The sequence below is a fragment of the Neolamprologus brichardi genome, chromosome 13 (genome assembly GCF_056152115.1).
Source record: "Neolamprologus brichardi isolate AB-2024 chromosome 13, ASM5615211v1, whole genome shotgun sequence".
Lineage (NCBI taxonomy): Eukaryota > Metazoa > Chordata > Actinopteri > Cichliformes > Cichlidae > Neolamprologus > Neolamprologus brichardi.
Window position 1 is genome coordinate 24,262,562 of NC_142116.1, and position 24,462 is coordinate 24,287,023.

At 37.8% G+C, this 24,462-nt stretch overlaps 1 protein-coding gene across 1 annotated transcript; it reads right to left on the reverse strand.

Moving 5' to 3' along the window:
- pik3ap1 (phosphoinositide-3-kinase adaptor protein 1) lies at positions 1-10,809 on the reverse strand. Its single transcript, XM_006799014.3, has 17 exons — positions 10,669-10,809; positions 9,455-9,880; positions 8,911-9,155; positions 8,564-8,708; positions 8,328-8,470; positions 8,091-8,223; positions 7,419-7,615; positions 7,151-7,328; positions 6,978-7,040; positions 6,631-6,885; positions 6,484-6,540; positions 5,181-5,374; positions 5,014-5,086; positions 4,656-4,823; positions 3,266-3,333; positions 2,545-2,645; positions 1-910 (listed from the first exon to the last, which is right to left on the reverse strand). The coding sequence occupies exons 1-17, from the start codon at positions 10,697-10,699 to the stop codon at positions 796-798; spliced, it is 2,592 nt and encodes an 863-aa protein (XP_006799077.1). The 5' UTR covers positions 10,700-10,809; the 3' UTR covers positions 1-795.
- Between the last annotated feature and the right edge of the window lie 13,653 nt (positions 10,810-24,462).

Here is a 24,462-nt window from a genome sequence, read left to right on the forward strand (position 1 = left end):
TAAAACATATATTTTTTAATTACCATTTTGTCATGTTTAAAAAATTACATAAGGTCTGTTAGACAACAAAACTGTCTGACTTCTTTAAAAACATTTCCCACTCCATTCATGACTCAGTTTAAGAATGATACTGTACAAACATCACAGGTAAACTGTAAGTCACTAAGCTGTTGGTGGGTAACAGGAATTTGGGTAAAGTAGAATACCACAAAACTTATAATTAGCACAGGCAAAAATATCACATATTTATCTGGTAAACGGAGCAGCATTAATGTCACTTTTCACTTAAATTACACAACAGGAGACTGAACACACTGAAATATTATAATTAGAATATCAAGAAAAACAAATGTTTGCTATTCTAATATATCAAAATTTAAACCCATAACAAAAAGAAATTAATACGCCTACTATTAATACTACTATTATGATTTTCATTAGGATACTTAATATTTATTACAATTATATTCTTTGAAAATCTCACATTTATTTACAACTACAAACTTACTTTTACAATATTTTTTACAGTAAAGACATACCATAGCAAATACAGCAGAAACATATCACACATGGATCACAGGCACAGTCATGAGACATGGATTTTTGGGTTTGGTGGACTCATACATGAGAAAGAAAGAAAAATTAAATAATATATAACTATTACTCTGCATGAGTTCATCTTGCTAAAGCCTGATGGTTGTTCACAGCTACACATTACCTTCTCTATCCCTCTTACACAATAAATAACTTACAACTTGAGAGACCAAATTCAGTAAAAGTGAAGATGTGCGGCTCTCATCGATGTCTGCGAGGTACAGGCGGTGCTGAGTCAGTTGGCCTGTAAGAAGGTCTTTGAGGAAGTATTCGTGTCGGGCAGGATATGTAACGCTCATGAACCATCTCTGTCACCCTGCAGGAAACACACTGTTACTGTATAGGAAGGTTATTTGCACTGTAACAGTAGAGACGGTATACAGTAAAGGGTGTGTAAACTGTGACGTTTAATTTCTTATAATTATGCGTGAGAAAAACAAAACTTGAAAAGAAGATGCAAAGATAACATTTCAGACACAGATCTGTATCATTTACTTATCTGACACCCTACATTCAGGAAATATGAACTGTACAAGAATCACTCATTCACTGGTTTAAAATAGATTTCAATACTTCAACAAACTGCATGTTTTAGGAACTACAGTACATGAACTCTATGATAGTGGTCACAGCTCTTATACAAAGTTAGTTAATGTCAAAGCATGTTATTTTTTTTCTATCATTACTGAATTTAATCATCATCTTATTTAGTTATGTAGGTGGAATAATAAACTGAATTATTAATATTTTTAATGAAATCAATAATTCTTTAAGTTACAGCCCATTAAAGAAACATTAAGCAGTTTTACATTTAGCTACGTTTTTAGCTAAAGTTAGCTAATGTTAGCGCACACACAAGTTAAGCTGTTGCACGTTTGTATCAATTTACTAAGTTCATTTGGTTGTTTTATTTTCCAACACTTTGCACTCCATCACCCTTCGTACTGTAACTTCTCATTTACATGTTCCCAAGACAAATATCTTTTTGATCATTTAACCTTCAGACACACAGATGCTAAGAAAAACTCTCGATAAGATCACAGTGCCATGCAATGAGAACAAATTGAACCCACGCACGAAGAATTTAGTATACTCTATGTAGCAGCTCATACACACATGGTGTAGGTGTTTGTTCCTTTCTTTTATTTATTCTTTAAAAACTGAATAATTTAATGTCAGTCTGTGAATGTAAAATTACTTAAAATTCTGTGTACTTAAACCAATTTTGCTAACTCTTGAGTCGTTTTTTTAACAGCACACAAATGTTGTATTTACCCACGATTAGTAATAAAAACTCATCACACACAATTACTGTATGAATGAGAAGTATTATGCAGATATTTAAAGTATAATATAATATTTCTGACATCATGTCAAAAAGCTAAACAAGCTGATTGTTTATCAGATTTTAGAGATACATTGTACTGCTACCCAGATTCTTTTTTTGAAAGAGATAAGAGACACAGTAGGGCATTTATCAGTACAAAGGATCTGCAGCGTTTCACAGGTTCTCAGGAATTTACGGCAGCTCTTGCTACCCACTTCAGTCACTTTCATCTTTTTCATTTTTAAATGGTCTCACTATAAGTGGTCTCACCTCTGTGTGTGGAAGTTATTTGTGTGTTTACAGAGTATAAGCATCAGTATCTTGATCACTTTCTCGCTCTGGCTTCCTCTGAAACGCACAGCTGCGAATTAGTGGTGGGTGAACATTTCCTCTTTTACATTTTTCTGTTTCACTCAGTGCTGCTTATAGATTTTTTTTACATGCTCCCAGTCTTTCTGTCATATTCTAACACGGTTATGATTGCTGCTAAGCACCGTCACGTAACCGTACAGTGTATTTGCTACTTTGCGTTGTTTTTTCCTATACCTGATGTCGCATAGTGCTCAGTACTGCATGGTTCTGCTTTCACTTCAGTAATCTGAATCGCTGTTCTCTAGACTGACCTTTCTGGGTTCCGCGGAGGAATCCTGGGTGGAGGAATGGAAGGTGCAGCACTGCCTGGCCGTGGCGGTCGTGGTGGAGGAGGGAAACTTTCTATTGAGTCCTTTAAAAATACAATGACATATATATGTGGCCACACTTGAAATGGTTTAAAATAAAACAGCCTAAAGCTCTAGTTTAACAGCTGAGTCAGTTAATAAAAAAGCTAACATTGTCACAGTTATTGGTTTGAGCAATTCATCTACTGAAACTGTCAAGAACTCCCAAATTTTCTAATCTAAGAGATTCTTTGTCTGCCTGTGCCCCAAATCTCCTTCAGCTCTGTACTTTTTCTTCAATCATGATAACAGACAGTAAACGCTAATGAAAATGATATCGAATCTGCTTCAGTAAAGAACACACATTTATAGAACATACATTTAAATACTGTCTGGAAGGTATTTTAGGAAATGAAAAGCTGAAGTAAGAGAGCAAAATAAAACAAAACGAAACACTAGACCTTCTACCTCTTTTTTTCTACCTCTCTACTGCGCATGCAGTCATGTTGTATAGACATCAGACACATGCAGCATCATAAGAGAAAGGGAAGTTTTAATTTGGGTTATAAAGCGTAAGAAGGAAGAAACAGCTAGCTATAACTCATGCAGATGCATTTCTGTGTGAACCTTGCTGTTTCCACGTGCCTTGAAGATGCACTTGTACCTATTGTTAAATCAAGCTCACCTCGTCAGGTTCTGTACCGCTGCTGTAGCTAAAGGTGCTGTGCGTGCTGAGTCTGTTGCTTTCGGTGCCTGATGACAAGAAGAAGCACAGCAAAAATAAAACACGTGATTCGAGTATCTCTGAGGTTAGTGCTTGTGGTGAATTATGTTGTAAGACCACTTCGCTAAATGTGGGTAAAATATGTTTTAGGCCTTGACACTATTATACAAGATGTCTGCAAGAAGGTGTATGAACAATCAGAGCAAGACAGAGACGCAGCTCATATGCATACCACCATTACAGACTTAAAGTAATCATGAAGCAGTATAAGCCATTCTTCAAATCTGTTAATGTTATCAGTGTTTCTGAAAGGAAACTGCTTGCCCCTTTTGAAATTTATGTGCAAATGTTAAATTTCAACAGAAAAATAAAACATCTCCTACAGCAAAATTAAACATTAATTTAAACCTTAAAATAGTTTTGCATTTGTGGGCTAATTAAACAAACTAAAAAATGGTTTTCTTCGTAAAACATTATGACTGAATTATAGCTGGTGCGACGTGTAAAAACACAAATAAAGTTTCACAAAACATCTCAAAACAAAACTACAAAGATGGGAAATAATAACAAAGTAAAATAAAATGCATACACTGACATTCGAGAACATTAAGTAACATTAACAAAATCACTAGAGCCATGTAACTTTATCATACAGAAAAGGTTTGTTTATTACAATTAACCTAATATTTCAAGCCATAGTCTGACTACTTTATTTCTTGCTTTCTTATTGAAAACTTTTAAAATGAGATCTCAATTAAGATTTAAAAAAAATGTGAGACTAAAATTAATTTTGCCTTTATTTGCCCGCAACAGGAGAAAACACACAGCAGGGCCACGGGTCGGACTCAAACCCGCGCCGCGGCTCTCTTGCCGTGCAGCATGTGGTTGCCTGCTTACCCACTGAGCAAACACGGCACCCTTTATTTTCTTTGAAAAACTGTGACTGATGTGTTGAACTTCTGTTTTGATATAAATAATTTTTCAGCAAGGTCTGCTCTGTCCAAGATCTAATTAAACGCTGGTTTATTAGTAACACTGCCTCGTACCATCTATGTGAATATTCTAATGATCCCATCTAGCACTTTTTCCTTGAACCACAGCTAAAATTGACGCATAGAAAAGACAGAATGATCAGATCTGGCGCTCAAACATACCTCTCTCTCCAACTCAAAAATGGAGGCAGGAAGTCAGACTACAAGCACATCACTTTTTCAGTGACTTAGATATGTGTATAATTTACATTTCCCCCAATCTGCACTCTAATAGAGTTGCAAAGAAAGACCGAAAGCTTTAAGTCTTTTTGTTTAGTACTTGATAAAAGCAGAAAGTAAAGATAAGCATTTGGACTCACTCGATGTGCTGGATGTGCTACCTGTCTTCCAGCTGCCTCTCTGGATAACCTGAGCCACAGGAGGAGGCGCCGCCGCCGCTCTGGGTGTCGACTCATACACAGCACACTCTAATGTCACACCGGTGCCCCAGAATGAGTTTCTCTGAAGGGGTGCACTTATCTCATACTCTACGGGAAAAGACCAGATTAAAAAGATAAGCTTTTCTGACAGCAATGGCATGCTATTTTTCAATATGTGTTTCTCACCAATGAATCCTAACAGTATTACATAATCAGCGTATAAACAGTGGAAGGTATACAATGTGTTAAAGCTGCGTGAACCTGATCTGATTCCAAATGAGAACATAAATAATTTTACCAAGTTCCTTTCCTATCTTCTCTCTCTCTTTATGACGTCTGGTGATGCTGTTTCGTAATGTCTCCAGATTTTTCTCAAGTAAGAAAAAGGAAACACAGGCATTACTTTTATTACTTAACCCACAATCAACTCCTTAGAAAACCACAAAGTTTGAACATTAGATCTACCTGCTGATAGCGTATGGAGTTTGCCCTCCGCTCATGATCAACCTGCCAAGCCTTAAACTCTTGGACTGCTTCGTCCACAGTAATTTCTCCTACTTTTACCCTCTCTTGCAGAGATATGAGCTGCCTCTGCCCAGGAGTCTTCATCCCAGCGTAAGGATCATATGCAGGCGTGGGGGCTTCCACTACAGGCCGAGCTGAATGGGAGGAAAATAGTGTATAATTTATTCTATTATTAATTTATAAGCAGAAAACCTTTGGAACATAAAATATTGTATTAGTTTCATGAAAGTCTTACAATAGTTTGATGTATAATGGTAATATAGGTGCGAGAGCAAGCCCACTAATATTTTTTATTATTTTAAATTTTAAATGTCTTTACATTTCTGATGTAAATATAAACAACTACTAAATTCTAAAAACTAAAAAATCACAAAAACAAAAATAAGACCTCTTGTTATGTGTTGATGACAATAGTTCAATAACAGTACTGTATTTTTATTTATGATGAGCAAACCAGTTTAAAATCAGACCCATAATCAGTGCACACAGCTAACCAATCCTAATGCAGTATAATAATACAAGACGATAATAGCAGAGAATGTAATTGACATGTCACTGCAAGAAAGTTCAGGATTCAGACTTTACATGTTCTTCCTGTGTCTGTATGAGCGCCCAGAGCCTCTGGGGGCTCCCAGATACACGCATGTTATGTAAATAGGCAACTCTAAGCTGGCTGTAAATGTGCAATGAACTGGTAACTAGTCCAGGCTGCACCTTACTTCCTGTCAGCTGGGGTTTGCTCAAGGTTTCAACTTCACTTTCATTTTTACCATTTAAAGTTAAATATTCAAATGAGGAGCGAAAAACAAGAACGCTTCTGCCGTACGGGCCACGTACATTTTTTCTCTTCCCGTATCACATTTAAGTGTCTGCTGTGAAAAGGGCCTATTAATGTCAGATCACATGAACATTTGTTCTCAGTCAGCTACACACTCTGACACCAAAAATTCCCCCAACGCACAGTTAGCTGTAACCACTGAGTCAACTACAAAGGTTACTGGTTTTGACCAATGTGGTAGTATTAAAAGCCCCGTGCCTCACAGAAACATGCTACAGCACTGCACAAGACTGATGAGAAGTAATCAAGATGCAGATAAAATAAAGGCACTTTTTCAAAAGCGGTTTACCAAATGAAACCATGACCAGTTCTAAACTAGCTTTATATAAGTGAAAAAAGAGAAAACAGAAGCATAACAGACTATAATGATTAAATGAAAAGAAATGTATTTTTATTGGGATTTACCTGCATGATAGCCCATGTCCTTTGCTTTATTCTCAGATGTAACTTTATCTGAAAATACTATCAAAAAAATAAAAGTTACATATTATTGACACAATTGTGATATAAAAAATATATAACATAATAAATAAAAATCAGACTGCACCATACCTCTAGAAATGTACGTCGTAGACTTTTCAAGCTCAGTGTTATGCTCAGGCCTGGGGATAGGGGCTGGTGGACGGTTCAGGACTACTGGGCTGTAAGTACTATTTGCATCCACAGTATCGTAGATATCCTCTGGACAGAGGTTGTATGGATCTTCCTCTTCCTCAATTTCATCTAAGCTATTATGATCAACTTTTTCCTCTTCCTCACTTTGAAGAGGCTCATTGTCCTTCTTGACTTCAGTGGCATTTGGTTTTGCTGAAGGTAAGAGTGTAACCACATGAAGCACTCAATGCCATACAGGATGCAATATTATTTTAAGGAAATTATTTAAAACTTCAAATGTATACCTTGAAAGAACTTCCGAAGCATAGCTTCCTCAGGGTTCTCATCTACTGCAGTCATCACCTCATCTTGAAACCCCCCCCAGAAAGAAACAATACAGCACCATCATCATCTGCTGCTCCCAGTTTTGCTGTATGAATTATTGTTGGAACAATAAATAAAATAATGCGATACTTACAAAAATCCTCTGCACATTCAGGGTTGATCCCCAGCATCGACTCATATATATCCTCTGAGCAACCCGAGTATTTCATCATGATATCTTGAGAGTTAGTGGACATCAACTCATATACCTCTGCACTCTCGTCTGTGTTGATAGTGTCCTCAAAGTGACACTTAAGCAAGTCTGCAGTCTCCTGGATTTGTTTAAATGCAAAAGACAACCAGACGCTAAGTACAATTCGTGAAAATGCAAAGAATTGAAAAGCTTTTCTCTGTGGACTTACAACAAATTCATCCATGAACTGCCTGAGATCATTAAAACCACTCTTCTCTGCAAGCGTGTTTGGGTAGTCTCCATTCTTGTTCATCACACTGTAAGCCTGCAAAGCTCCAGGACACTGAAGCAGAATGGTGGTCAGCTTCTTCAGGCCATACTTGGCTGCAAAGTGGAGTAAAGTAGGAAGCTCCTCATTCCGCTGATCTGAAGCCCACAAAAAGGCAAACAGATAGAACCAGTTATATATCAGCTGCTCACACTTTCTGCTTTTTATCATAATCTTTGAATTTAAATGAGAACTGTTAATGGTGCTATTGCAAAGTGGAAGTATTTGGGAACCACAGCAAATTCGCCTCAAAGTGGTGGACCACGTAAAGATGTAGAGCAGGGTGGCTGAGAGCTAAGGCCTACAGTGTATAAAAGTCACCAACTTTTGTAGCTATCTAAAGCAGCGGTGAGTAGCGGTAAGTTCCAAGCCTCCACTGGCATTAACATCTGGCCACAAACTGCGCCAGGAGCTTTATGGGTGGGTTTCCATGACCGAGCACCTCCTGTAAGTGTAACATGTAGGTGGCCCAGAACTTTTCTCCATATAATGTATGTGCGATAACAGGATGTCTTCTACAAGTTTTTTTTAGCTGAATCGCCCAACACCAAATAAATCATGTGTTAAACTTACATGCTGACATATTGTCTTCCTCAATCTGTCTGATTCCAAACAGCTGAAGACCAGTTGAAGGGATCTTGGATTTTAGAGAGTCGGACAGCGTGCTGTCCAGTGATTCTGTTGCATTGGCTGTTATGTTGAATGCCTGGATGTTCAAAATAAATAAATAAATAAATAAAGCTTACACAAGTATTTTACAATATTAATCTAGCACAACGATGCTATTTAAAGCGCTAAATAATGTCTCACCTGGCAGATGAAGTTAACAGGATCTGTAGCATTTTCAAGATACCGACTGACTTCACCCATGCTGGTGTAATACGTAACAGGAGTCAGGCTGGCAGATGACTGGCCAGTGTGCATAGTGAGGGATACAATTCCAGCATGCATATCTAAATGAAAAAAAAAGAGCAAATTAACAATTACGGTGATTTCGGATTAAAGCTTTCAACATAAAAGTCCTGTGACTTCCTACAGATACTTGCCAGGTGCAGTAACACTTATGGTGTATTCATTCTCCACGGTGCCTGGCACCCTTTTTGCAGGTACATTTTCAGATGAAAACTCCACCTCTGGATCCGACTGATCATCTATTTTCTCTTTGAAAATGATAAAAAGTGTCTCCTGTTCCTAAAAGAAAAATGGAAAACTGGAATAAAATTGGCGTGTTGGTAACATTTTACTGATATCAAAAACTTCCTTTAGCTCCGCTAAACACTAGAAGATCAGTGTAAATGGTAAATGTATCTCTGTGTAGCTGTCATACAATGTAATACAGAAAACTGGATTTATTTCAGTGAACCAAACAAACAACTCTTGTGCAATTACTTACCCCGCACAGAACTCTGTTTGGTTGCACAGTGAGACAGGTGATGTGCGTGGGTGAAGTTATTTCCTGACTTGCTGATATTACTGCGTTCGCAGGCTCTTCATCCTTCGGGACATTTTCTTCATATTCTTTTGTCACCACATCCTCTGTTTCATCAGTGCTAGGATTTTCATCTAAAGCTGGTAAGACGTACACATCGTCTAGGGCTGCAGGAACTTCACTCTCACGTTCAAGCTCCACTCTTCTGCCTTTAAATTAAAAAGAAATCGAATGTATTACAAAAAAATTTATTTTCCCTTTAAATCTCTACAAATTACACAATTTTAACATCTGTCTAAATGAAATCGCCTTCTCTTAGTTATTCAGAAAGTGTCACTACAGCACATCCAACTTTTTCTGTTTCAGTTTCAGTTTTATGTTCCAGCTTTAAGATAATTGACAATTGTTATTTTATTTAATATCCTATTCTTTGTGGGTGCAGTAAAAACTGAATTAATTATGTTTGCTTTCATCGAAAACACTGTACAAAAGAGAACATTTTACATACTGTCGGCTATTGCTTCCAAAATGGTAGACACATAAACTCCAGGCTCATCCTCTGCGTAGAGCTTCCTCCAGCTTGGCCAGTCTTGGAAAATCTTTGTCAATAGTTCGTCCTCAGACACACCACATAAAAAGGCCACCACTCGGTGAGGAGGATAGAGAATTCTCTGAAGTGCCTCCTGTAGTTCATGGTCACAGAGGATGTCAAGGAAAACCCCTGTGAGGAGCAGCACGATGCTCTTGCAGCTTTGGAAATATTCAAAATTATATCCGTGGAGCTCATCGGCTGTGCTGATTGCATATAGCAAAATTGACCTTTTGTGGAATTTGCGAGAACTTTTCAAAATCTGGTGCAAATATGACGCCCATTCCTGTGCCTCAGTGGTGTGCAGAATTAACAGCTCATATCTTGAGAAGGATCCAGGATGTGCTGAAAAACACAATGAATTACAGTGTGATTGTACGCTCAAGAGATGTATGCAAACACTCTCCAAAGCAGGTATCCAAAGCATAAAACCTGCTGACCCAGCCTCACTGCACACAGTGAATCACAGTTCTGCTCAAAATACACTAATGACATGACACTGGCAATATTATGTGCTGAGTTCCTTGTTGCAGCAGATTGTGTTTGCCGTGGAAATGCTCCACAACGTACCAGCTGTCCGGCTGTGGAATGTCAAGGTGACTGTGGCTGGGGAATGAATGTCTGATCTGTTTGATATTTCACTGCAGAGCCAACAAGACGTTGTGCAAACATTGCGCTGTGTCAACACTGGTCAGAGTAATTTTGTTTGACTCATTACAGTGTTTAATCAGGTCAAGCTCACCTCTGTACACGCTACCTAGGAAAGAGCACCCTCACAAGCATTCGCTTCATCGGAGCAGCTCACTAATGACAGGGCAGTGAGCCCTTACATCGTTTTATTAAAGGACCGATAACATGAATGATTTAACTTTACATGTGTTGGAAATACTACATTAATTCAAATCAACCATACAGGACGCCTAAGATGCTTGCTTCCTCTTTTTAAAGCGGAGAAAACAGTTTGCCTTGAATTTTCTGGTAAATGAAACTCAATTTAAATGAACACCTCATTTCAAAGTCAAACAATGCAAAAGAGTAAACTATGTGTTAATAATGAAGGTTTCAGTACATCTTGTAAACTGTAGCACTAACTAGCTGGTGAAAAAAAAGGTACACACGACGGGTCGTATTACCTGATTCAATGCTTGAGATGGGTTCTCCCATGGTCTTGAAGCCTCAAAGTCAAATAAATAAATAAATAAATCACCTCAAAAGGATCATCATTTGCCCAAATGTTTCTCTTCAGTTCGATGAAGTTTACTGATGCTTCTCTTCTCATCAGCTGAGACTACATTAGCTTTCACCAGCTACAGCTCGTTGCTCAGCAGTATTAATAGCAACACTTAGTTTCCTGATTTTGGTGACTCTGCCCTACTTCCTGAAACAGTTGAAGAAGTGAGAAACGCACCACTGTCATGACAGAATGTGCAACATGTCGGCAGTTACATTTGTTTTTGGCTGCTTTGTGTATATCTGTATGTTGTAAACAGCAAAATATTCTATAGATGAAACACAAATGAAGATAACGAGGGCTTAGCTAAGAATTTGATGTGTTGAATTTTGGGACATGCAGAAACGACACAAAACCACTTGATGTCTTTTATGTAGGCGACGCTTTAGATTCGCCTTTGTTCTTGGTTTTCGTGAAGACTGTACACCCACGCACACAAACGCACACGCACACAAACACACACACACAGGAAAACATCAATTCACCTGTTATGAGCCACATCCTTCTTCTGTTTTTTCACTTCCTTACCAAGGTGCTGTCTATCTAGAAAGTTTTAACGTCAGAGTGATTGTGTAAAATTACAATTCTTATAAATGAACATGCTTACCTCAAAAGAGTAGCACTGACTTTACAGTGGGGCTAACATCAGAGCTAATGCTATACATTTGCGGCCAATAAAACTTACTTACTAGTAAGACTTACTACTGTAAACACATCGTTTCTGTGTTGCAGTTAACTTTAACATGCATAAGACTAAAGTGACAACTTCTGCAAAAAGTGATGCACACCTTAAAAATGTGTTGACACCTTAAAGCAACACTGAAAGTGCAAAACTGAAAGCTTTCATTGCTGGTGTCAATACACAGACATGTGAAGGATGAATGTGAAGTTCTAACACAATTCAGCCTTACAAAATTACTTGTGCGCTCAAATGCTGACACACACAGGGTACATCCTCATACGGCCACATGCTAAATATTTCTTAAGTAAAACAGAAAGCATATGACAAACGTGAATCAGTCACTGATCATGATGAATCACATGTTTGGTGTAACTGTTACTCAGTATTTGAAGTTCCAGTTCCCTCGTAAATGTCAACTATTTGCAACACATGGTACCACACTGACACAACCACTAGAGGGCAGAAGACACTAACTTAACATTAGATTGTTGTCCACCTATCATTTTGCCTATAGGCATGGATATGCACTTCGTTAAAAAGACTGTGGTGAGTTTGGCATAAGTCATAGAGATAGTTTCCAGATACAGACAATCAAAAAATTAAAATAAATAGCTGTATGAGCCTTTAACAATAATGTTTATTTGCTATATGCTTCTTATTTGGCAGGGATATTTGCAGTCATAAGACCATTGCTGGATCAATTTGAAAAAAAAGTTTGACAGTGAATCCAAAATAAAAATATGAAATTATGTATATTTTCAAAAATAAATAAATATGTGAGGCACATTATACAAACATGTACATAAGATTTAAAAACTTAGGTCTGTGGTATTAAGATCAGCTGCAGACTAAATATTCACTGTTTGTAATGCACCACATTTTATAGATATGAAAATAACTGCACCTGGCCTTGAACTGCCAATGTGGAGATGACAGTGATTCAGTGTCAGCAATCTGAATTCACTGACCTCTAAAAAATAAGATTAAAATTAGTTAATTGCACAAACAAAAGGAGACTCAACAGATTATGCAGGTGATATGTATAGAAGTTAAATGTTTTTCTTTTGTCCTGTAAAACATCTTTCATGCATGCTGAAAGTGTTGCAGGGTACACTTCAGGTTTTCAGGTATTTATTGAAATGTGCAAACAGAAACAGTAATTCAGTGTAGAAGGCAGAAACAAGAGTGTTTACAACACTAACAAGATTTAAAGTCCACATGACTCCACATTGCTTTAATATTGCTGAGGTTCAGGCTCTGGGGTGGCCAACCCACATACAAATAGGTCACACTGAGTTGTTGCTTTAATTGTAATTACAGAATCAGTCAGCAAGAGTGTCGTCACCTGTCTAGACATTATTTCATTGACAAAATCAATTCACACTGCTATTCTCCAACAATACGGTCAGGTTTATTTCAGCTCTAGCCTCTTTCTGCGATGCAGACCTTATAATGGCCACAGCAAAAGTTCACTTTCTGACTTCTGAAGCTGCCGGTGAAGAGCAGGGTGATCCATGACCCGTCTTTAAGCACAATTTCCTGTAGAAAAAGAGTCCCCTAATTTCTTTTAAATCTGCCATTAGCTACCATAAGCATGACCGGCCCGTTACCTTTTGTTTGGGCTCCCTTGAAACCACTATCTATTAGGTGGCTCAAATCAAATCCCTGCAGCCTGAGTTTAATAAGAGAATAGTTTTGCTCTTATGTTTTAACCTTGTTATCCAATATCCTGTCTTTTTAGTCCTGTGTGTGTTTTCAGCGCAAAGAGCAACCCTGCTAGAGAGAGTGCGTCAGCCACAGCACAGACCTGACATCCTGCCTCTCGTAGCACAAAAGTTCAGACGTGGACCAACAGCCGAGTGATACTCTGCTGCACTGGCACTGAGTAAGTCAGACCAGCTTACTACTGACCAAGCTAACAGTGAATTCTTCAGTGTGTCTGACCCCTGTCTACAATAGATTCACAATAACAGGGTGCTTGACCATTAACAGGAAAACACAACATATTAATTTCTTCTTAGTTAAATTAATTTTATGCATTAATCAATTAAAAGACTTTTGGAATATGAATTATTGCAATAGGTAAAAGAAAAGTGATATCAAATTGCATCTGATTTCAGTGAAATCTATATAATCTGTCTCCTGGGTGGAAAGTTAGCATTTCCAATATGCTGTTTTTTAATGAATGATGAAACGTAGACTTAATATTAATGGCAGCACGCTTTTAAAGTTCGAACCGTTCTGAATTTTCAGTGTTCATAAAGATGTATAAAACAACATTAAAAAAGTACGAACCAGAGTTAGAGAGCACTAAGAACTCCAAGATAGGATGCTGAAGCAGAGGGGAGTGAGTGAGGGGGAGGCAGACCACTGTACATCTAATATTGCAGACATAACGGTCATGTTACCGTCTCGTTTACTGTACTTCCCCATCTCGGGAAAGCTCTACCTCATATCTGCACTGCCTCAGACGCTGTTTGGGAGACTTTTAAAATAGAGGAAACGGGAAAACAAAGCGCAGTCTGAGGACAGGGAGCGCAATCTTGAAATGGAAAACTGAAATGGGGAAAGGGTCTCTAGCTGAAAAGTTATTTGGATGATAGCCTGCATAAGAAAGAAACTGTGTTTGGTTTCTCATTCAGAGTCACCAGCAGGGCTCATTGTGATAAGAAAATAAGTCTAATGTTACCTGATCTGGTATAATGTGGACCAATTACCACTCCATTGCACTTCATTACAGGACTGTAATAGGGCCAGGGGTCAGTGCTTGAGATGGAGTGGCAGAGGAAAATTGAGTCGTCATTGATAATATGATAAAAACTGACAGTGAGAGGCCCCTCCAACAAATTATTGAAATTTACAGTTGATAGGGAAACACTATAACCTCATTTGGTAAGCAGCTGGCAGGCACTTGTACAAAGCAGGTCCTCTAACACAATGAGAGGCTTATGGAGGAGAGAAATCCAAAACTATCACAGAATAGTTTTAGAGTCTTGCTCATTGGCTTCTGGCACGGTGCGCACATGTATTCAGTTTTTAGCATTTTTTTGTGTCTTTAACAGGTGGATTGTGGAGACTTTGTCTGGAATGACTTACCTCTTTAGTTTATGCAGCTACAATAATATGCTAACAAAAAAAATAAAAAAGTCTCGAATAAACACATCAGATGTAGCTAACATTATTTCCTTTCGCTTTCCGCAGCTGAAAAGAGAAGCGAGCAGGCTGAGAAAATAAAAATCTAGGTTTCTGTAAACTTCAGTGTTCTTGGGAGAGGTATGGGAAACCGTTTGTTTGCCTCGGTTAAAGTCCCCTCCATTTGAGGTCCCCTGAATACATAAATCAAATAAACTACCGTCAGACATACATTTTCAATCCATCAAGGTAATCAGATTCTGTTTACCTGAATGGGAACTATTCTAAAATGTTATTAAAAACTTAAATGGAGTTTAGGTGTGGAATAACTAGGCGCTGGAAATGATGAGCAAACAGCGGGATAAGATTCCAATTACTATTAAACAAGCATTGCATTGACTAGTAAAGAGGAAAATAGCTTTGACATTTTCCACAGCCGGAGCGCCAACCTGACAGGCTTTGTCGTGGGAGAGCACAACAAATTCAATTCATAGGCTTTAAGACATGAAGTAGTCAAAGCTTTCTTCTGAAATATTACCTAAAGGTCCATTTTCAATTATTTGACCAGCAGTCAACATTTGTGTTTGTAATTTAATAGACACTTTACATGGAGTAATTGTATATATTTTAAATATCATAATATTCAAATAATAATATGAATATATGTAGTTTTAATTTGAAAAAATACTGCAAGATATATATGTTCAAAACACATCTTTTAAACTTGCCATAATTCTCCCGAAGCAATTACAATGTGTCCTAAAATTAAGAATTCAACGAGGCCTTGAAGTCATTACCTCGTACTGAAGGAAACACAATTTGTGAATCATTTACAAGACCAGTTAAGTTTATCTCACATATCTAAATAGGCAATATATTGAATGCATGCTTCATTGATCAAAACTGTTGTGGAACAACTTATCGAGCGGCCATCTTTAACTAGTATTTAAAAGATCATTTTGCTTTCATCTAGAGTCTGTACTCAGCTGAAATCACTTCAACGTGATAAGACAGTCAATTTGGATGTCAGCGCTGGCTACAGTAATCACGCTGGCCACTAGATAAGTGTGACTTTATTTATTTATATTGAGCCCCGTGCGTGTCTAGTTGAAGATAATAGTTTCATTTTCCTGAGAAAGTTTGCCAGCTGCCCTCATTGTGGAGTAAATGTGACAGATTTGTGCTTCATTAGGATTCATCGGGCTGACAAAGATGGATTCGTAAGATGAATCAAAAATGGCAAACGCGTTATGCAGGAGTCCATGAATGTCTTTACTTTTCTTATAGCAACTTTAAAGCTTGAAATTTATAGATCTCGGGTGACAGCAAAGGAATAAAGATGAACATGAACTCAGTTGGTCAAGAAGCAAGAACTCAGCATGAAAACATAGAAACCCACATTTTTTAAGCACGTTTCTCAATATCTGTACAGTGACGGTTCAAAGGAAGGAAATATTCTGGTTAGCAGAGATACTCTAGATGAACTTTTATAATTCGGTGAGTGCCTTTAGAGAGCAACACTTTTACAGAAAGGGTTTCAAATTGAAAAGAGACAAAAGATAAGAGAAGAATTTGGAGACTGGTTTGTTGTGTTGATATTATTAAAGCTTCTTTAAAGGCAACTCAAAGAAGAATCTATCACGGGTTAAACAAAGTTAATAAAGGGTACATTACAGTTAATTTTATGCCAGAAGTTTAAAGTTGAAATTGATATAAAAATATAACTGGATGACATTATACTTGCTTTTACTGATAAAATTTATTTTCTTCATATTTTAGATATTTAATTTTGTGGTGATAAAATAATCAAAAAGAGTTTAATGTGACTGTTTTATAGTAAGAAATAACTCAGTATAACAATACCAACTGTTGCCGATGTCTATGTGATTCAAACTACCAGCTGTAACAAATATTTCCACATCATTTTCCACATTACCTCATGTTGATCAAGAAACCTCCATTAAACTCATTTCTTGAATTGCTTGCAATCAACAGACGACCGGGTCAGCTAACAGTCTACTTTGCTCCTTTTTGTTGAAAGCAACAACTTGATGTATTACTTCAGTCTTATTTATTGACACAATTCCTTCTGTTTAAAATGTTAGACCTTTTGTTGTGTGACATGCTCCATGTGTAAATTGGTGGATTTTTAAGTGTATCAAACTGGTCTGTGTCCAAATGTTATCTATGGCCTCTGAGAGACTATCATTGACTCCCATTGTTTTGCTACTGACCGCGTATAACACTGAGAGTCAGGGCTTAGAAAAAAGTTACACTGTTTCGTTGCATATGACAAGAGTTAGAGCCGTACTGTTGAAGGATTAAGGGATATTAGGAATATTTAATGGCATTTTGCTTTAACTGTGTGCACTGGAGGGTGGCTGTTGGGGATGTTAGACAGCAAAGGTCATGAACAAAATAGTGGAAAAAAGTAGGACCATAAGGCAGCAGGAAAATGTTACTTAAATACAGATTTGATGATGACATTGACTGCAAATTTGTTCAGTTACAGCTGGTACAGTAGCCTGGGTTAAGCAGCACTCTCAAGTACCCTTTCAGAAACTTATAAAGGTTCCTTCACAGTTCCACTGTGAACAGCCTATAAATGGATCCTTGTGGATCATTTCTTAGGGCCTTTCAAAATATCACCAAACCTGTGCCTGGGACTATTATGGTAGTTTTCTGGATGTCACCTGAGGGGTCCCTAAAGTGCTACATATGGAGGAGCTGTGAAAGGGGCCTCTAAGAAGATTTAATTTCTTAAATATAAGTTCCTACTTACAAAGATATTGCATGACAGAGTCTGTTATTACCAGCACTGTGAGAATAGCACAAAGAGTCTGCACTTCCACAATAAAGCACAAGAGGTCAGAGTTCCACTACAAATACTATGAAATACCTCAGTGCGGGCTCCACGGCTACTGTATGCCAGACATGTACTATTCATCGTTATCACGAAGGCCATTGCCTGAAAGATGTCTGGTGAAATAGGTTTGTCTAAAACATCATTACAAATCCAATTAATACTGTCATTAGACTAGATGAAAAGAGTGACAACATTGTACAGATTGGAATTATTTGAAATTACCAAAAGCTGCACACTGTACCAGGTAGCAGTGTAACCGGTATGCGATGGTGAAAAGTAGATGTCATCGAAGAAAGGGAACGCGACACGCTTTACCGTGTGCTGCACTGGTATATTACACAATTACCAGACTGATTCAAAATAGTAGTTATAATATACCGTGCTTTGATTGCCACTAGTAATAGCATGCCATTTTTAATATATATGACACAAAGATTTAAAATAAATAAAATATACGGCACTGTAAACTGATATAGTCAAAGCCTTTTTATGCCTTGTCCACACCGCGTGACATATTTGTGACCAGCACAGAAAAACAACAGAGTGACCTCCACACCATGAGAGGGTCCACGGGAGGATGTGACTTCCAGGAATTTATAGTTAACGGCAACCATAGCTTATGACAGACAACATTGTTTTTGACACATTTTGATAAAAGAAATATTATTATATTGGATTTGCTTGTTTCTAATGCATTATACGGTGACGTGTGAATGCAACACAACCAAACACTTAGTTTTTCATATTTGTACAGCAGACTAAAAAAAGTATGTCTCATACTGTTGTGGTTATGATATCCCTTTAGTAACATTTTAATATTTTGTTATAGCATTTCATATGTATTCTGTAATCTTCCCGAGTGTAAGAAAAACACTAAAAGTCATGTGTGACAGATGATGAGTAACAGAAAAGCAAAGCAGACGCAAAGAAGACTCATGACTCAAATTTGCAAACAGAAAGCTCATAAAGAAACACTCATCAACTACAATTACTTAATTTTGAAGCCAGTTAGCTTATTGTCTCAGTGTTTTTGCTGTATTGCAATAGATAGTCTGCATTTTTTACACCAGAGATGCACAGCAGCTGACTCATTATGTTATTTACCATTTTTAAAACACACATTTCTGGTCTACTAAGTGTCACATGGGAAAGCATTAATGACATCTATTCTGTTCCAACTAATCTGTTGTCTTGTTTGGCTGTCAGAAAATGCACTCCACCTAGCACGCCATTTTGCTTCCGTCAATGACGACATTGACACTGAGAGGATTACAGGGTAAATCAATAAACACTACTGCTTCATGAATGAGCACAAGTCTCAGTGAACTGATACCTTCACACCAGGTTAGGCCTATTTACCTGTGATTCCAATCCACACAGCGATCCCAAGGGCCTCCTCTCTATAGTGGAGATTAGATGTCACCACACTTAACAATGAGAAGACACCTCACTGCTCTACAGCACAAATCCACATTGTGTTGGTCAATCGGCAGGTTAGCATCACCTCCATGTTTAAGCAGGGACAGACAGAGCAAGTATGAAACTACCTCGATATAAATGTCGAAGGTATCGAACACCAAAAAGACTTTGTCCCCTTTTCTGTCTCTTGAATAAGCTCACTATCTTTGGTGTATTCTGGTTAGCAGCCTTAGAGATCACGCCATAAATGGGTGTCTTCAACTAGATATTCTTCACTTCCTGCAACTTTAGCAACTTCATGTTTCCATTTTGAGTAGAAAAGTAGATCTCTAACTTTAAGCAAATCGCACGGGACAAGAAGAGGCAAGGCTGCCGACCAGACAGACGAGCGTTCCACTCTCTAGCTTTTAACAAGCATAGTAATACATCAGTCAAAAGCAATAATTTTACTATTAATGAAATTCCAATTTGCCTTCAGTGCATTTCACGTTGACATTTTCCACATTGCAACAGTGCTTTGATAAAGTTTTTAAAATGCAAAAACGCATCTAAGAGGCTAAAGACCAGCCCGGGTGTCAGCGTGCCTGGCAGAGGACTATGGTACTTAATTTTTATCGCCATATGCCCGGGGCATTGGAAGCCTGAATGTTAACATTGGCTCCATTTTCATTATCATCGTATGATTATGGATTTTACTGCATTTAGCTGATAATACAACTAGGAGCTCACCTTAAAAGAAGTTGCTCGAAGGTTTCATTTCTGCCCAAATGAAATTTTCATTTGACAAACAAGTATAATTAGGCTGCACTTCTTGTTCAGTGTCAGTCTGTTTTCTGATTGAACTTAGACCAATTTGCTGCCACTAAATGAGTTTGAATAATTTCCATTCTGAATGTCTTGGGGACATTAGCTTTAGGAGTGCTAAGTGGCAGCATGCTTTTTGAAGTTGCTGATTATTTGATGCCACCCCTGTCTACCTATACGTTTTTGAGCTTACTTCAAAGTTAACAAGGGGGGGAAAAAACCTCTGCATAGCCTACCTTGGAGTACAATGAGAATTTGAAAGTGTTTTTGGCCAGGTCTGGGAGGCAAAGTGAAAATTACTTTAATAAGTGTGTAATACACTTCGTTAGCTTCAATACTCTTTGCTTCTTCACTTTATTTCTTTCATGTGGCCACTTTTATTGTACTGAATGAGCAGATTTGTTTCTGTTGAAACTGTACACCTAATAACTAATATTGCGATATCACTTTCATTAAACCGGCTAATTATAAATTAATATATTATGAATTATGAGAACTGCTACAGCTGGCTCTCATACAGTGCTTCTGTTATTGATAATAATGTGAAACACTTCAGTATCCATACTGAACAAGAGCTAGAGCTGTTAATATATCACATAGCCTTGTTCTCTTAAAAAACATTTGTCTTTGATAGCACAATAACCTTAAATTTCTAAGGCGACAAAACTGTGGGAGATGACTTATATCACTGTAAAACTCTGGAGCCAAAAGATGAGAAACAGCAGAGCAATATGCATGGTAGGAAAAAAAAGGGGTTATTTTCCCCCTAATGGATTTTGTAGATGACCTAAAATCTGAGTAACAGCTATTTCGGCAGGGGTAATCCAGTCAACCTCGAAAAAAAAATAAACACCAATGTGCAGCAAAACTGAACGAGAGAAATGGAGTGAATAAAATGAGTGAGGGCAAAAGAAAGAGAGGATCACAAATAAAGCTCAGTGTGGGATTGATGAGAGGGAATGGGGATTTTGACAATGTGATTAAGTAATGGCTTCAAAATATGGAGGTAAGGGTAAAAAGGGAATAATTTACTGAGTATAAGAGCGCTGCATGTCAGTAAAGGGTGGAATTACATTTCATTATCATAAATAAGGAAACCCAAACTGTATCTTAGTTATGAGGAGTTTACAAGCGAGCGAGCCAAAGACTCAACCCCAGCTTCTCCAACGCAGCTCTAAATGTTTCTTTTAGAGTTTTTTTCTTGGTTTCATGTGAAGATTTTGCTACACCGACAGCAAGTGTGTCGCTCCGAATGGTTTGACAATGACAAACATTTAAGTATATGAAATGACTGTAGGGTTCATTTAATCTAGCGATATATATTTTTTATATTAGAAAGCACAAAGGAACAAATCCCATTGGATTATAATATTATATCTATTTTCTGTGTGGTTCTGGGTTGCTAACACAGATCTATCCACATTTGAAAAGTGGCACAAAGTAACACAGCTACACACAAAGCAATGGTGGTTTACAGCACACAGGGCTGCTGAATGAACTTGACAAAGGGCCCGCATAATGCTTTGCAATTGTCTCAAGACGGAGACACCAGAGACTGCAAAACATCTGTGATTTATTTGCGTCGTACTCATTTTTCCGCGGAAAAATGAAACCGCTCCAAACTGCACAAGCTGACCTACACAAAGATACACTGCGGCTTTGTCACTTCTCACACCAATCGTTCAATGAAATTCATTAGAGTGGAATAAAATGCAGTTCAGTTCATTCACCTTCTAAACAAAGACATTAATGAATAAACAACATTTCACCAAACGGCAACATTAAGCTGTTTTTTTCTTTCTTTTCAGACTGGAATCAAAACATCCGTGAGCAAGTAATGATGCAGTAATGATCGTTTATTTGCACAATTAATTAGTGTTTTGCACTTTGGGTTTATTTGGTGGTTTCATGTCATTTGTACTTGTCCTAAATATAAAAAGCTATCTTCATGACTTATTCATGACCTATTTATACAATTAAAAGTATATGACACACACTGCCAAAATCAGTACTATTTGTAATATACTGAGAGAGGACATTTTTTTGAGTTCTTGCACAGCTTTCCAAATATAAATCATGCAATAACAGTGTCATTGGCTGAAGCACCATGCAACTCTCATAACGAAGTTGGTGTAAAAAAAAAAAAAAGATGCCATTTTTAACACTACGGCACCTCAGAGCGAAGAATTTTAGCCAGCATGGTGAAATTTTATGCAAGAATCTCTGTCTAGTGTAATTCTATGCCAGAAAGTGTTGACTTTTACATCTGCCATAATGATTACCTGAAGCTCTGTGTCACCTAGACAGGCAGTTTGCTACTGCTTTCTTCTGCCTGGCTTTGAGATGTTCGTGCCGGATGCCAGAATATATGTCATTTCTTGAATAGGCAGTGCAGCTCTTTCCACATAAAGTAAGTTCTCGTCACCTGGAGAGAACTAAAACACACCGACAGTGTGTCATCTATGTGAATTTTTCAGTCATACATGCAGACATTTCTAAATCAGGTAAAACACTGAAAAGTAGTGACAACTACCAGTGTTACATATGCATGTACGTTTTCTGTTTTTTTCTCCACTCAGAATAATATTGGGTCACGTTCACAGTAAATACCTAAACTGGCATCTCACAAAAGCCAAGACCAAGCTGTATGTTGTTTATCACAGTTATTCTCTGAAATCTGAGCTTTCCTAATAAACTTTTATAACTACATTATACATCACCGCACCTTTGCCTGCTAACTACAGTGCAAACAAAACTTTTAGAAGTAATTAGAGCAAACTAGAGATGATTTTTCAACTCCCTCAGTAAGGATTTCTAAAGATTAAATCTCTCTTAACCCACTCCACAAACACAAACAATGATAAAGCCAAAATCTGATTCTGATATCTACAGCCCACAGTTTCTATCCCTATCCATAAGAAAGCTGCTTAGCTTTGGCAGCTAGCACACATGTGCATTGCTCCACTGGTAGCTGAGCACAAAAAACCCAAAACAAAACAAAAAAATCATCATCTGAGCTTACTCATAACTGAACTGTTAGGAGCTCAATAAATACATAGAAAGAAACAATGGAAATGATTTACAGTTGTAATTACCAAAGGCCCCAAGATCCAACAGTTTTAAGTAGCCTTTTCATCATTAATAGGAGGGTTGGTCATATGCTATTGCTGCTGGGAGTTTACACAGCTTCAATAACTATCGAAATTCTCCCTCTATTCAGATCTATGGCTAAATCCCAGGTGAGTGACAGGTGCCAGCTACAGGGCTGTTAGGAGAGAGTGTTTGTTGATATAACCGTGTTTTCCTCTCTTTGAGCGACTGATCTGCAAAGGTACACATAAAGGCCCTCCTTCAGCAATGTACACAGAGCACTTCGAAAGGAGTACATAAAAATGCCCCCCCCCCCCCCTCTTCCCTGCAACATTAAACAGTGTGGAGGGGGAGTGGGGGTGTGCAGCAGGAGTCATGGGAGGAGGAGGAGGTTTGGTGGGGGGGACTCAAACAAATGCTGGAGAGTGGCAAGTTTGCATTTGCCCATACCAACAAGCTCCTATCTCATTAACAAACCGCTGAAATAAAAGAGTGCTTTTTTGGCTCACAGCTATAAAAAAAATTATCATAGTGATGATGTTCCTCAGCCGTCAACAGAGCTGTGATAACGTTGTTTGATGATGACTTTCCCATGAATGTTAAGCAGCCGCCGCGGCAGAGGAAAGGAGCTTATCAGCGCCTAATGCCCATCTCTAATTCCTGCCCTTCTTGAACTAGCCATTTTCTAACAGCGTTAACTGTCAAATTTACATCCCGTCTTAATGCCACTAAAGAGTACGGGGGATGAAGAGTAAATGACAGCAGTGTAATGAGGAAGGCAAGGCATTCCTTCTTCCACTTTCTCTCCCCTTCTCTTTCTCCAAGGAGAAGGAGATTTCCACAATATGGGGGCTTTTTTTTGCCATGATGCCGTGATGGAGAGCTTACCTGTGAACTTACTGCAGGTGTGTTTGAGCGTAATTAGTACTGAACTCTTTTGTGAAGGAAGGGAGGAAGAAAGAGGAAAAAAGGAAAGAGACAAAGAGAAGAAAGAATTCATTCTTTACTGTAACACAAATACAAGGCATCTAAAATATTCTAACAATGAAGCACATGTGGCTTTAATAAGCAAATGTAGAAGAGCTGCTTGAGAAACTAAAGGTAAATTGACTTGGACCGAAAAATGCCAACAAAACCCTTATTTTATTATGACAAAAGAAGACCAGCAGGGCATATTTAGAAAACAACATGATTAGAAATCACTTCATATGTTGGATTTCCAGTGAATTTTTAGGTAGACATCCTCCCATCAGATCTCGTCCACCAGACCTCTTTTACACATGTTTTTATCCGACTTTGGTGCACAGTGCACATAACGAAACAATGCAATGAGTTACATCAGTAATGATTCAGTTCATTTGCTATCTGGGAAATAACCACTTTAATTCCCTGTTTCTAAATTGCCATTTGTGCAATAAGTCAATTAAAATTTGAGAACTGTGCAGGAAACAATCACTTCTGACATTCAAACATAGCAATAGGAAAATTGCCACAGCGTCATTAGGAAAACAAATTTAGTTTTAAAATAATAAGCGATAACCTTTGTGATATGTATGTGTATATATGCATATGTATGAGACACTTAAAAACATACATACAGGCTTTCATACATATGCTATCATCGTGTCTGTCATTTCTAATTTCTACATTAAGATGAACTGATCAGGTTTCCTGGTGAGTATAGGTCTCCTTCACCATGGAAG